At 40.7% G+C, this 14,366-nt stretch overlaps 1 protein-coding gene across 3 annotated transcripts in view; it reads left to right on the forward strand.

Moving 5' to 3' along the window:
- Positions 1 to 14,366, forward strand: part of khdrbs2 (KH domain containing, RNA binding, signal transduction associated 2) — a 124,305-nt gene that overhangs the window by 55,119 nt on the left and 54,820 nt on the right. For all 3 annotated transcript variants that reach the window (XR_006083900.1, XM_024430251.2, XM_024430243.2), the window contains exon 3: positions 5,488 to 5,604. Coding sequence is in view for 2 of the 3 variants with exons in the window: in XM_024430251.2 (XP_024286019.1) it covers positions 5,488 to 5,604 (117 nt within the window). In the remaining variant the exon portion in view is untranslated. The remainder of the gene's footprint in view (positions 1 to 5,487; positions 5,605 to 14,366) is intronic.

Here is a 14,366-nt window from a genome sequence, read left to right on the forward strand (position 1 = left end):
CGGCAAAATTCTTACTTGAGAAATTGCCCTTCGCTAAGAAGCTATTTTTGTTCATTTTTGACCATTTTATTTGAAAACAATTGTTACCCAGAAATGATTTGATTTTGAGTTTTAAAAAACGGCTGCATTGGAGATGAGGCCTATTTCAAACCTTTCCCTCTGGAATAGGCAAAGAGGATTCTGAATGTCAATGACAAAGGCTCCTTCATGATATTACCATCGGCATTGTAGTGAATTCAATGTTTCACAATACTACTGTAGGATTAACCACTACATAGTTGTAATACAGAGGTAAACAGCTCTATCGTTCTGCTAATTTAATGATAATGCCATTTTAAACATTGGTCCATTAACAGGTGAGATGGAGATGGATCATTTTTTAAGCATACAATGTGTTAACGTGCCTCTTCTGTAAACAATTTCTAGTCTACACAAAAAGCTGAATTTGCATTAATACAGTTGTAAACAAGGGCAACGAAGAACAAAATAGACAGCTATTCAGCAAGCAGAAAGCGCAATAAAACCAAAGACGGCAGTTAAATGTAGATGGAGAATAATGCATTTCAAATTGTCCAAGTGTGAAGCGCTGAAGTCAGAAGACAAATGTGCTGTGAGAGAGGCTAAATAGATTACAGCCATGTTAACTTCCTTTGTGAGCTGCATGACAAGACAGTCATTTGTAGCCAATTCTCCTCCAGTGTGACGTTCAGTGGGAATGCTGCCACAGTGTTTATTGAAGATGCTTCACCTTTTTGTTTTATTGAAATCTCAGGGCTCATCTCTAAGGAGATGTGAGTCTTTGTCCTTACATTGCAAGTGTCTGGGAGTCTGTTTAAAGGTCACATCAGTCACTTATCACAAAGAAAAGCTGTTGATGTAAGAACATTCATTTCAATCCAGGATCTAAACCTGTGACTTTAGTTTACGCTTGAAAGATTCACTTACTTGTTAGATGCAGACATTCCACCGATTAAATTGCCCAAATTGTAAAGTTGTGTATTAGCCAGTACACACTGGATTATCAATGAAGTTGTTGCAAGCATTGTGAATGGGCTACTTGCATTTAGTAAGATAATCATCTATCAAAGAAATTTCACAAAACCTGATGAGACAAGGGTTTAGAAGTTGCTCTTTCAAAGTACTGTATGTTTTTAAATAGGTAAGCCAATGATTCATCAACGGTGTGTCATTTCACATATGTGAACAGAGCACATCTCTATCTAAGTGATTTGTAGAGCAGGGCGTACTGGGGACACTGTGGGATGTGAAACATATTAGTCACAGGAAACGTCTCCTAACAGATTATGCTTAACCATTTTGTAAATGAATTGCAATAGATTTGTAAGAGAATTATCCTGATTCGAGCTCAAAACATGCAATATTTGAGTTGAGTGGTAAAAGTGGCTTGCAGTGTACAGTCTGTGAAAACATTTAGAAAAATCAATGCCATCTACTTCAAAAAAAACATCTGCCCACGAAGCAGGTCTGCGTCATAGAGACCCGTGTAAAAACTTGTTGCTCACCAGGGCCTCACAGGTCCTCAGATTCACAGAAGCATGACTGACGAGCTGTAGATGCAACACATTTACAGTCTTACAGGAGGTTTAAAGAGGGGCTGAACGCACTGATTTTGCCTGGTGATGTCAGCATGGAAAGATGAAACTCCCACCCATGCAACACCTGCTGATTAGAAGGTCCTGTGGAGATTATATTTCAGGAAATTGCAACTACCAGGAAATAACACTGATTACATTGTCTCACACTTTTACACTGTTAGTTTCATCAACTGTTGTTCAATATGATACAAATCACAGGAAAAACGACATATGCAGACCAGCTGGCTGGTGTGTTTACGGACATATTCAATCAATCCCTATCGCAGTATGCTGTTCCCACATGCTTCAAGAGGGCCAGCATTGTTCCTGTTCCCAAGAAAGCTAAGGTAACTGAGTTAAACTACTATCGTCCCCTCACTTCCGTCATCATGAAGTGCTTTGAGAGACTAGTCAAGGATCATATCACCTCCACCCTACCCGACACCCTAGACCCACTCCAATTTGCTTACCGCCCCAATAGGTCCACAGACGATGCAATCGCAATCACACTGCACACTGCCCTATCCCATCTGGACAAGAGGAATACCTATGGAAGAATGCTGTTCATCGATTACAGCTCATCGATTAACCCCCCCCGCTGATCCTCAGCACTGGAGCCCCACAAGGGTGCGTTCTCAGCCCTCTCCTGTACTCCCTGTTCACCCATGACTGCGTGGCCATTAATCATCAAGTTTGCAGACGACACTACAGTGGTAGGCTTGATTACCAACAACGACGAGACGGCCTACAGAGAGGAGGTGAGGGCCCTCGGAGTGTGGTGTGAGGAAAATAACCTCACACTCAACGTCAACAAAACAAAGGAGATGATTGTGGACTTCAGGAAACAGCAGAAGGAGCACCCCCCTATCCACATCGACGGGACCGTAGTGGAGAAGGTGGAAAGTTTTAAGTTCCTCGACGTACACATCACGGACAAACTGAAATGGTCCACTCACATAGACCGTGTGGTGAAGAAGGCACAACAGCGCCTCTTCAACCTCAGGAGGCTGAAGAAATTTGGCTTGTCACCCAAAACTCTCACAAACTTTTACAGATGCACAATCGAGAGCATCCTGTTGGGCTGTATCACCGCCTGGTACGGCAACTGCTCTGCCCACAACCGTAAGGCTCTCCAGAGGGTAGTGAGGTCTGCACAATGCATCACGGGGGGAAACTACCTGCCCCCCAGGACACCTACACCATCCGATGTCACAGGAAGGCCATAAAGATCATCAAGGACAACAACCACCTGAGCCACTGCCTGTTCACCCCGCTATCATCCAGAAGGCGAGGTCAGTACAAGTGCATCAAAGCAGGGACCGAGAGACTGAAAAACAGCTTCTATCTCAAGGCCATCAGACTGTTAAACAGCCACCACTAACATTGAGTGGCTGCTGCCAACATACTGACTCAAATCTCTAGTCACTTTAATAATAAAAAGTTGGATGTAATAAATGTATCACTAGTCACTTTAAACAATGCCACTTTATATAATGTTTTCATACCCTACATTACTCATCTCATATGTATATACTGTACTCTATACCACCTACTGCAGCTTGCCTTGTGTTATTAAGGAGTGGCCAGTAATACATGAAGTATAATGTTTGAATAAGAAAACACTTCATTAAGGCATACTACAGGTCTAATAAGACATAATAAAGGCCTTATTTTTTTATTTAACCTTTATTTAACTAGGCCTCCTGTGAATATAAAGCCTCTTATAAACTACAAACCAGTGGAAAATATGTGTACCTTAAAATAAAGTGTAACAGAAATAATATTTCCTTTTGCTTTTCAGCATCAACAAACTTGATATCCTATGTGCATACAATCATAATCATACTCTTCATATAAACACAAAAAATGTTTTATAGTAATGCATGCAGTATTTCCACATACTTGCTGAATTAGTAACACACCCAGTTTCTAACATCCTCAGGCCTACCGGTGTTGGGGCGGCAGGGGGTGCCTTGCATCATTTCAAACCTAATTTAACTCTGAACCGTGCCCCCTTAAAAGCCCAAATTGCCCACCACGGAGCCTCAGAGCGGCTCCAGACATTCATTAGTGTAATGAGAACAGGACACTCTTCTGCTGCCGCCCAGCGAGCTACTTCTTACTGTAGCCGTGGCGGCCATCTGCTCAAGGGCTCCCAGCCAGCTGTAGGATATTCCTGTTAAAGCAGCCCCAGAGAAGACAGAATAACCCACCAGGGTCCTCAACTCAATCACCTCAGAAAGGAGGGATGGATGGATGAAGGGATGGAGGTAGAGAGGTGCTTTGTTCAGCACCCAACCGTATCCTTTTCATGCAGACCTGGGATGCAGTGCTCCTTCATGATGTCAGAGATATGATACGCTGAGTATGCAGTCATGTGCCTCTTCAGTATTTGTCAGACTGCTGCTGCAATACAGAACACAGTTGGCCATGGCTCTTATTGGCTGAGTTGTATGCTCAGCCTCAGTGGGGGGGCTTGAGTAGTGTTGTGAATAGGTTATAGTCATTTTGGAGGCCAAGGCAGGTGATGTTGAAATGGGTGGTTGACCAGCTGACAGCTGTTCAGCTCTGGAGGAGGTTGAGTTTTCAGCTGATCACACCAAACATTTGAAGGTCAAGTCATTCATTTGAAAATATTGTCGGGGCGGTCGAGAAATGAGAACAAGAGACCTCAACAGGATTTGGGGGCGGTAGTTGGAAATCTAAATGACTTATTAACACATGGGGTGTTTCAAATTGGTGTTCTGATTGTGGTTTTATGCATGAATAGACCTAGAATAATACATTTTCAATTAGCAAATGACTCAACTAACTGACTGCTATTATGATGTTGAGGGTCACCATTGTGGTCAGTGCTGATCTCCAACAGTGATAAAGAAAAAAGACAGTAACAGTAATAACCCAAAGGGCTATGTTTTATGACCAACAGCAAGTCTACGGTCAGTGAGATGTTATGTTGGCCAGTGCTGAAGGCAGGTGTTTGATAGTTCCTCATCTGGATAGTATTCCTTGATTTCCCATTGGGAAGAAACTCATTATTTCTCACTCTCCCAGCTCTGACCTCTCGATCTTTGCCAGGGACATTATCGGCTGGTGCACACGTTTTATTTCCTCTCCATACAACATTGATGACCGTGCTGCATTAACAACACACATGACCCACTGGGCACAGACATCAGTTCAATGTCTAGTTTTGATTTACATTTGGTGAATTCAACATGAAATCAACAAAAAATGGCACCATATCTTTGGAGTTAGGTTAAAAGTTGTGTAAAACAAAAAGGCGAAAAGCCCTTACATTGATGACTTTTTGCAAATCCAATCAGTTTTCCACGTTGATTCAATGTCATCACAGATTTTTGGGGGGTTGAAATGACCTGGAAACAATGTTGAGTCAACCAGTTTTTGCCCAGTGGGGACTGACTAGACCTCAGTGGTCCAACAAAGGGATGGAGCTGATAACTGAAGACCGTGGCTGAGTCTCAAATGGCACACTATTCCATATACTGTATAGTGCACTACCTTTTGGGTCCTGGTCAAAAGTAGTGCACTATAAAATTAATAGGTTGCAATTTGGGACTCAGAACCCTGTTATGTTCTACCTCAGATGAAACTGAGACCCATTCACCTGGGTAATGCAGCACACATGGCTCAGCGTTATTGATTTGTTGTAGTTTTTTTCCCCAGGTCTTTTTTCAATTCAGACATTCTGAATAAAATGATAAGATTTATTTCAAAAGGTTTATTGTTAGCCAACTGTAATCTATATTTTATCTAATATTTTTTTCCCTTGCAATATATAACCTAATTTCCATTTACTTCTAAGGTATATAATTGAAAACAGTCAAGGAATCTGTTTGAGAAACATTGCTTTTCCTCTCCTCTGTTGCAGTTTAATTTTGTTGGGAAGTTGTTGGGACCACGGGGCAATTCCATGAAAAGATTACAAGAGGAAACCGGAGCAAAGATGTCCATCCTCGGAAAAGGCTCCATGAGGGACAAAGTAAAGGTATGATGACAACACCTCCTTAGAATGTGCTCTTTGACTGTCTTAGTTTTTTAACCTTCAATGGAATACTTACTGTCCCATGTAGCTAACATTTATTAACTTTTTTTGACAGGGAGTCATGTTGAGACCAAGGGCTCTTTTTTCAAATGAGCCTTGCAGAATAAAAAATACACACATCAAATACGAATACGAAATGCAATCAACGAATACAAAGAAAAAAAATACAGAACACGATCATAGAAACACAAACAGATTCATAATCATAGATCTAGCAATTACATTTCTGCTATTTACTCATGGTCAAAAAGGGCAGGAACGAACATCTCTCAAATTATTTGAATTATGCATATGTTGAATTATGCATATGTTGAATTATGTACAATAACATTCATTACATGTACCCATGTATTGTGACAAGTGATAGCTTGATAGCACAAAATATTTCTGTGAAAAGTCCAACTGAAATGCATTCAAATACAAAAAAAGATTCATGTAAACTAAGAGGTTTAGGGATGCGCCACAATATCCTTATGTTATCACTACTATAGCCGAGATAAATGTAATAGGGTTTTAAGTATAGATAGCATTTTGCTTCTCAGCCAGGCTATTCATTCTCAGTGACTCGTGGTCCCCTGAAACCAGCCTTATCTGAGGATCAACACCGGCCCAGAGAACAAAGGGCTGGTGGTCCAAGTAGCTCAGGTCATTACAGGAGCTTCAGTAGGTCCTAGTGCTGCTGTATAGAATTATACAGCTATTGTTCGACCTGGACATATTAATACACACATCTATACAGGATGATAAAAGACCTGCAGTACAACCTCAGTGATGATAAGGGACAACTATGTTCTCTAACACCTCACACAGTAAACACTTTAATTCTGCCTGCTGTTAAATCAAATCCAATCAAATGTTATTTGTCACGTGTGCCGAATACAACAAGTTTAGACCTTACTGTGAAATGCTTACTTACAAACCCTTAACCAACAATGCAGTTTTAAGAAAAAGGAAGAGTTAAGAAAATATTTACTAAATAAACTAAAGTTTTACAGGGGGTACAGGTTAAAAAATCTAAAAATTCAAATTTTATTGGTGACATATACATGTTTAGCAGATGTTATTGCAGGTGTATCGAAATGCCTGTGTTTGTTGCTCCAACAGTGCAGTAATATCTAACAATTCACAACAATACACACAATACATACAAACCTAAAAGTAAAACAATGAAATTAAGGAATATATAAATATTATGATGAGCAATGTTGGAGTGGCATAGACTAAAATACAGAAAAATAGAAACAGTATATACTGTACATATGAGATGAGTAATGCAAAAATATGTAAACATTATTAAAGTGACTAGTGTTCCATTATTAAAGTGGCCAGTGATTTCAAGTCTATGTAGGACAGCAGCCTCTAAGGTGCAGTGTTACGTAACTGGGTGGAAGCTGCCTAGTGATGGCTATTTAACAGTCTAATGGCCTTGAGATAGAAGCTGTTTTTCAGTCTCTTGGTCCCAGCTTTGATGCACCTGTTCTGACCTCGCCTTCTGGATAATAGCGGGGTGAACAAGCAGTGGCTCGGGTGGTTGTTGTCTTTGATGATCTTTTTGGTCTGCCTGTGACATCGGGTGCTGTAGGTGTCCTGGAGGGCAGGTAGTTTGCCCCCGGTCATGCGTTAGTTGAGGTAATTGAGGTAATATGTATATGTAGGTAGGGTTAAAGTGACTATGCATATATAATCAACAGAGAGTAGCAGCAGTGTAAAAAAACGGGGGGGGGTCAATGGAAATAGTCTGCATACCCATTTGATTAACTGTTCAGCAGTCTTATAGCTTGGGGGTAGAAGCTGTTAAGGAGCCTTTTTGGACCTAGACTTGGCTCTCCGGTATCCTTGCGGTAGCAGAGAGAACAGTATATGACTAGGGTGGCTGGAGTCTTTGACAATTTTTAGGACCTTCCTCTAACACCGCCTGGTATAGAGGTCCTGGATGGCAGGAAGCTTGGCCCCAGCGAATTACTGGGCTGTACGCACTACCCTCTGTATCGCCTGCTCTACTACAGCCCCGTCAATGTGAATGGGGGCGTGCTCGGCCCTCCTTTTTCTGTAGTCCACGATCATCTCCTTTGTCTTGATCACGTTGAGGGAGAGGTTGTTGTCCCCACACTGCCAGGTCTCTGACCTCCTCCCTATATGCCGTATCATTGTTTAGTCTTTGATCAGGCCTACCACCATTGTGTCATCTGCAAACTTAATGATGGTGTCGTGCTTGGCCACACAGTCGTGGGTGAACAGGGAGTATAGGAGGGGACTAAGCACGCACCCTTGAGGGACCCCCGTGTTGAGGATCAGCGTGGCAGATGTGTTGTTGCCTACCCTTACCACCTGGGGGTGGCTCATAAGGAAGTGCAGGATCCAGTTGCAGAGTTTAGTCCCAGAGTCCTTAGTTTAGTGATAAGCTTTGAGGGCACTATGGACAGCATTATTACGTAGGTGTTCCTTTTGTCCAGGTGGGAAAGGGTGGTGTGGAATGCAACAGAGATAGCGTCATCTGTGGATCTGCTGGGACGGTATGCGAATTGGAGTGGATCTAGGGTTTCTGGGATGATGGTGTTGATTTTTTTTTTAAATTTACCTTTATTTAACCAGGCAAGTCAGTTAAGAACACATTCTTATTTTCAATGACGGCCTGGGAACAGTGGGTTAACTGCCTGTTCAGGGGCAGAACGACATTTGTACCTTGTCAGCTTGGGGGTTTGAACTTGCAACCTTCCGGTTACTAGTCCAACGCTCTAACCACTAGGCTACGCTGCCGCCATTACCAGCCTTTCAAAGCAATTCATGGCTACAGACGTGAGTGCTACTGGTCGGTAGTCCTTTAGGGAGGTTACCTTGGCGTTCTTGGGCACAGGGACTATTGTGGTCTGCTTGAAACATGTAGGTATTACAGACTTGAAAATGTCGGTGAAGACTCTTGCCAGTTGGTCAGTGCATGTCCTGGTAGTCCATCTGGCCCTGTGGCCTTTTGAGTGTTGACCTATTTAAAGGTCTTACTTACATCGGCTATAGAGAATGTGATCACACAGTTGTCCGCAACAGCTGGTGGTCTCATGTATGCTTCAGTGTTGCTTGCCTCAAAGTGTGCATAGAAGTAATTTATCTCATCTGGTAGGCTCATGTAAATGGGTAGCTTGCGGCTGGGCTTCCCTTTGTAGTCTGTAATAGTTTGCAAGCCCTGCCACATCCGACGAGCGTCAGAGCCGGTGTAGTAGGATTCAATCTTATTCCTCTATTGATGCTATGCCTGTTTGATGGTTTGTCGGAGGGCATAGTGGGATTTCCTATAATGCACTTACTGATGAATTTAGTGACTGATGTGGTATACTCCTCAGTGCCATCGGATGAATCCCGGAACATATTCCAGTCTGTGCTAGCAAAATAGTCCTTGTAGCTTAGCATCTGCGTCATCTGACCACTTCCATATTGAGCGAGTCACTGGTGCTTCCTGCTTTAGTTTTTGCATGTAAGCAGGAATCAGGAGGATAGAATTATGGTCAGATTTAAAAAATGGAGGGCGAGGGAGATCTTTGTACACATCTCTGTGTGTGGAGTAAAGGTGGTGTAGAGTTTTTTTCCCCTCTGGTTGCATATGGTAGAAATGAGGTAAAACGGATTTAAAGTTTTAAAGTCCCCGGACACTAGGAGCGTCGCCTTTGGATGAGCATTTTCTTGTTTGCTTATGACCATATACAGCTCGTTGAGTACGGTCTTAGTACCAGCATCGTTAGGGTTTTATGAGGTCAGATTGGGCAATAGTTTCTTTCTACCCAGTATTGAACCTCTAAAATGTTCTACATTTAGTGAATGTTGTTCCCTTTATACATTTGGTATTTAGAGAATTTACATTAGTCAATGCATTTTATGAGAGGTTGCTTTTTCAGCCATTGTTTAGATTGTCCATTATTTGTGATAGACAGTACAAGCATCTCATGAAGCTATCTTCTATATTTGTTACATTTCACCTTTTCTTACATCTTGTGTAGACAACATTACTGTATTACCATGGATATACACAGTAAACATGCCTACAAACAATACACCTCCAATGACTATTTTCAGTGGTGAACAATTGACATTGTAGCAAGGCAATGATGATGCCTTAGAGTAAACATGATTTGCTCTTTGTGGAACCAAATCAAATGTCCCTTCTTTATGAGCACAACATTGCAATAAATTGCACACATTTACAATTGACTTTATATGAAATGAGCATGAATATAAATGGGTGAATGGGATTGCGAAAAGCTCATATGCTCATATTGCAAAGTAAACATCCTTGCGACATCATTATTTTTCACCTCAACCTCAACTGTAACAATAAGATGGTGTATGAATACCCTGAATATTATATTGGACTTGATCCATTGTATTGACTACAATCAAATCAACACACTTGTTCTGGTGTGTTTTCGTGGCAGGGCTCAGGAACACTTGCCATGATGTAGGTCACCCTAAAAAGTCAACATGCACAATGTTTACTATTCTTTAGCCTCGATTTGAACACTGATTTATGTATTCGAAGGAGATGATGCTTCTTGCCTTCCTACTGCGCAGTTTGACATCTCTCCTGAATCCCATCTGCGTTGATGACGTGCCAAGAGTAGATTGTGAAAAACATCCTTAAGACATCAAGGCATAACATCTCCACCCTCATCAGTCCGTGTGTATATACATGTTGGTTTTCATAGAGCAGTTCAGCTCCGCAACAGAACTTCACAGACATTTGTATTTCATATCTAATTTGATTATTGAGGTGGTACATGCATATTTTTGTGTACTGATTCTCAGGTTGAATATTTGAGCATGCATATATTTGCATAAATAAGTATCTCAAAAGGTCAAATAGGTGATGCTTATATTTGTCCTGTTTCACAAATGTACAAATGTGTGGTGTAAAATATATATATTTTTTCTGAATATTCCATTCCCCTGAGACACCCTCGGAGTGTGGGTTCACAGCCAGGGATCAACCATTATTGACATTGACCCTGGAGCAATTAGGGTTAAGTGCCTTGGTCAAGGGCAAATCAACAGATTTTTCCCCTAGTCGGCTTGATGGATTCAAACTTTCGGTTACTGGCCCAACGCTCTAACCGATAGGCTACCTGCCGCACTTATCTTGGGGATTTCAGACAATACAACTGACCCTTGTTTGAGTAATGTCATGAAATTCTTTTGATTTCAACAGATAGTCTGATAGACTGTGTTGTTATGTCGGCAGAATATGAAGCCTGAGTGAGCAATGATTTTCAAATGGATACAGAAAACTTGAAAATAGGAGCTTCAATGTCTTTCTTGAATGTTACACAACAATTTAATTCAAAGTAAATCTAACAGTGCTCAAGTAGAAACATGAGCACACTGTTTTGATTGATTCATTGTAGATCGGCAATACCCTGCAGATACAGTACATAATGATGATATCTTCTGCTCTCTTGTTTTTTTCTCTGGGGGTAAATACCACTTACTGCTGTGATACTGTATGTCTCTTCAGTATCTAGCTCTATTTCTAGTACTTCTCTGGTAACATGAGACATTCCTATGCTTATTCTACAGGGAGGGAATAAAAAACATTTCATGCCCTTTCTACTGTAGCCTACTGTATCAAAACCTGCGGGCAGTCTCACAAACAGCTTTTTAGACTTTATGCTAATAATAATAATGACTACAAGGCAGGGGATTCTAGGGTGTCTTGTTTGATTTTCGAGGAATATTCTGCAATGAAAGCAATTTTTCATTCCAAACAAGCTGCATAATTGATGCTTTAAGTCTTAGGGAAGCATTTTCAAACGCTACTCTCCGAGGCTGACTCATTTGCTATGCATTGGATGCGTGTAGCATAGATATTTAGAGGTCAGCTGTCAGCCCACATGTTATATCTATGTATGAAGTCTTACTACTTTTCCTCCATGTCATACTTTCCAGTAAACTCCTCTCTCCCATTTAGTGTTTAAGGAATGTTTATAGTGGTGGGACCAATGATGCATACTAACCCTGGATTGTTGATGCTATGAATTGGCTATTGAGAGGCTTTGAAGCCACCGCTCGGCCATATTGGCACTCCCCAGTAGGAGCAGTCATCCATAGGGATTAATGGAATTCTGCCTGTATTTAAATTAAATATTTCAAGGACAAAAGTAATTTTTTTGTCTTAGTGGGGACACAAATGCCTAGATTAGTTTTTGCCACATTTATTCCATTACAGACACCTAAATGCATACTTTTAAATGATATAGTGCACGCTAAACATACAAATAAAACATAGAAAAATATATTAAAACATATTCCTTAAAATATATATTTTTTAGATTACTAATGTTAAAAACTCTTAAGGATCTACAGGATCAGTGTCCCTATACGGGGACGGTTGTTGCTAACATGTGCTAATGTGACTAGAATGATGTTGTAAGTAACAGCAAACCTTCCAGGACATAGACATGCTTTATATGGGCAGAAAACACAAATTATTGTTAATCTAACTGTACTGTCCAATTTACAGTAGCTATTAGAGTGAAAAATTGCCATGCTATTGCTTGAGTAGAGTGCACAACAACAACAAAAAATGTATCACAGCAACTGGTGTGATACATTCACCTCTGAAGGTAAATAATGTACACAAACGTTCAAAGGTTTGGGGTCAGTTAGAAAAGTCCAGGTTTTTGAAAGATAAGCACATTTTTGTCCATTAAAATAACATCAAATTGACCAGAAATACAGTGCAGACATTGTTAATGTTGTAAATGACTATTGTAGCTGGAAAAGGCTGATTGTTTATGGAATATCTACATAGGCGTACAGAGGCCCATTATCAACAACCATCACTCCTGTGTTCCAATGGCACGTTGTGTTAGCTAATCCTGTAACACCTGCTTCCAACTCACACCCTCAAACACTAGATCCCCTGAACGCAGCTCACTCTCCAGATCCCAATCACCTGAATTCTAATCACCTGTTCACACACCTGTATGTCATTATCCCACACTATTTAGTTCAGTTCTTTGCACCCCTTCACTGTGAGGTATTGTTTGTTTTGTGACACGTCTGTCTGAGTGCTTGGTTTCCCTTGATTTACTCCTCCCGTGTATGATAGTTTTTGCCTGGCTCACTAACGACACCTTTTGCCTATTCCCTGCCTGTACTTTAGCCTCGGGTTTCCTGTTATCTCCTGTTATCTTCCTATTGCCTGATCTCCCGGACTACTTTACTAGCCTTTTCGCTGCCTGTACTGTTGCCCTTTCGGACCCCCTGTGCATGACCTTCTGCCTGCCCCTGGACCCAGCTACATACCTCCTCCCGTGGTCCTTTGCAATAAACACCTGCTGTGCCCTGTGCTTGAAACCAGCTCTCTGTCTCCCATCATGTTCATTACAAATCCAAGTTTATAATTTTAAAAGGCTAATAGATAATTAGAAAATCCTTTTGTGGGTACTCTTTATTGAAACTGCTGGCTTGGTTGGGTTGTGTTTCGGAGGATGCACGGCTCTTGACCGTCACCTCTCCCGAGTCCGTACGGGAGTTGCAGCGATGAGACAAGACTGTAAATTTTTTTACAAATGTAATGACAATTAAATCAGTTTTAATCCCAAAAAAAGTAAAGTGGTGTGAATACTTTCATTGGGATGGACAGCCATTTTCTATAATGAAGGAACAAATGTAAATAATCTTATTACGATATCAAATAATTGTTTTAGTTGATTATTCTGGTTTATGCATTTTATTTTCTTGTTTCCCAGGATAAGCAACATTTTTCAGATTTTAATGCATTTCAACTCTACTAAAGCTATTGAGTATTTTGTAGGGCAGTGATTCCAGGGTTTCATAACTAGTCCTACATACAAGTAGTCACAGGATGTTCTGTCATATTAATGAGAACAACCTCAGTGGCAGTTGGGAATCCTGAAATAAAGGGATCTTTGGCATGTGGCACTTGACTAACTGCTGCTGAAACTGGGTCATAAGATTCTATTAAACTAAGTAAAAGTGTCAGGGTGAAGTGGTTTTCACTCCTTTGATATGTGTTTCTATACAGTACAGTACAGCAGGCAGCATCATTGTATTTCTCCGTATTCCTCAGAAACACGCCAGAGACCTGTGTCTTTTTGTGATCAATAAAGTCCCTGGCTGTCAGAGGAGAACTTCCAAATGCAATATGATTTGAACAGTTCTCAGATATACTTTGACTCTGTGTTTTCCTTAACGTTTATTGTCAATGTGCTTTTTAACAGACCTGTCATACCAGTGCTATGACACTCTTCTACAGTAGCATAAATCCAGCTAATAACCTACCTACCTATCGATTATGAATTATTTGTTACTAACTTGTGGAAGTTGATTATTTTGTAATCAGTGTGTAATTGTAATTAATAAGTGGTGTCTTTAATCTGTTCTAATAATTACTTTAACTAGATAGTAGACCAGTGTTATTAATTAGCATTTATAAAATGTGATATGCAACATTCTTGCAATGTTGCATATCAGATTACCAATCATCCATTTCATACAGTCATATTTGTTTGTGCCATTGTCTATCTATGAGACCTATTCATATTGCCTTCAACTATCTTCAACTTCTGCTGCACTCACGACCTGCTGTACTCATATTGAACTAATAATAAATAAAAAAAATTACATTCATGTTGGAAGACGCTTGTCCAGCTTTTAAAATAACAGAGCATTTTGCTGCCGGGGGTTCCTGCTTCAAC

This window comes from Oncorhynchus tshawytscha, linkage group LG01, assembly GCF_018296145.1.
Source record: "Oncorhynchus tshawytscha isolate Ot180627B linkage group LG01, Otsh_v2.0, whole genome shotgun sequence".
NCBI lineage: Eukaryota > Metazoa > Chordata > Actinopteri > Salmoniformes > Salmonidae > Oncorhynchus > Oncorhynchus tshawytscha.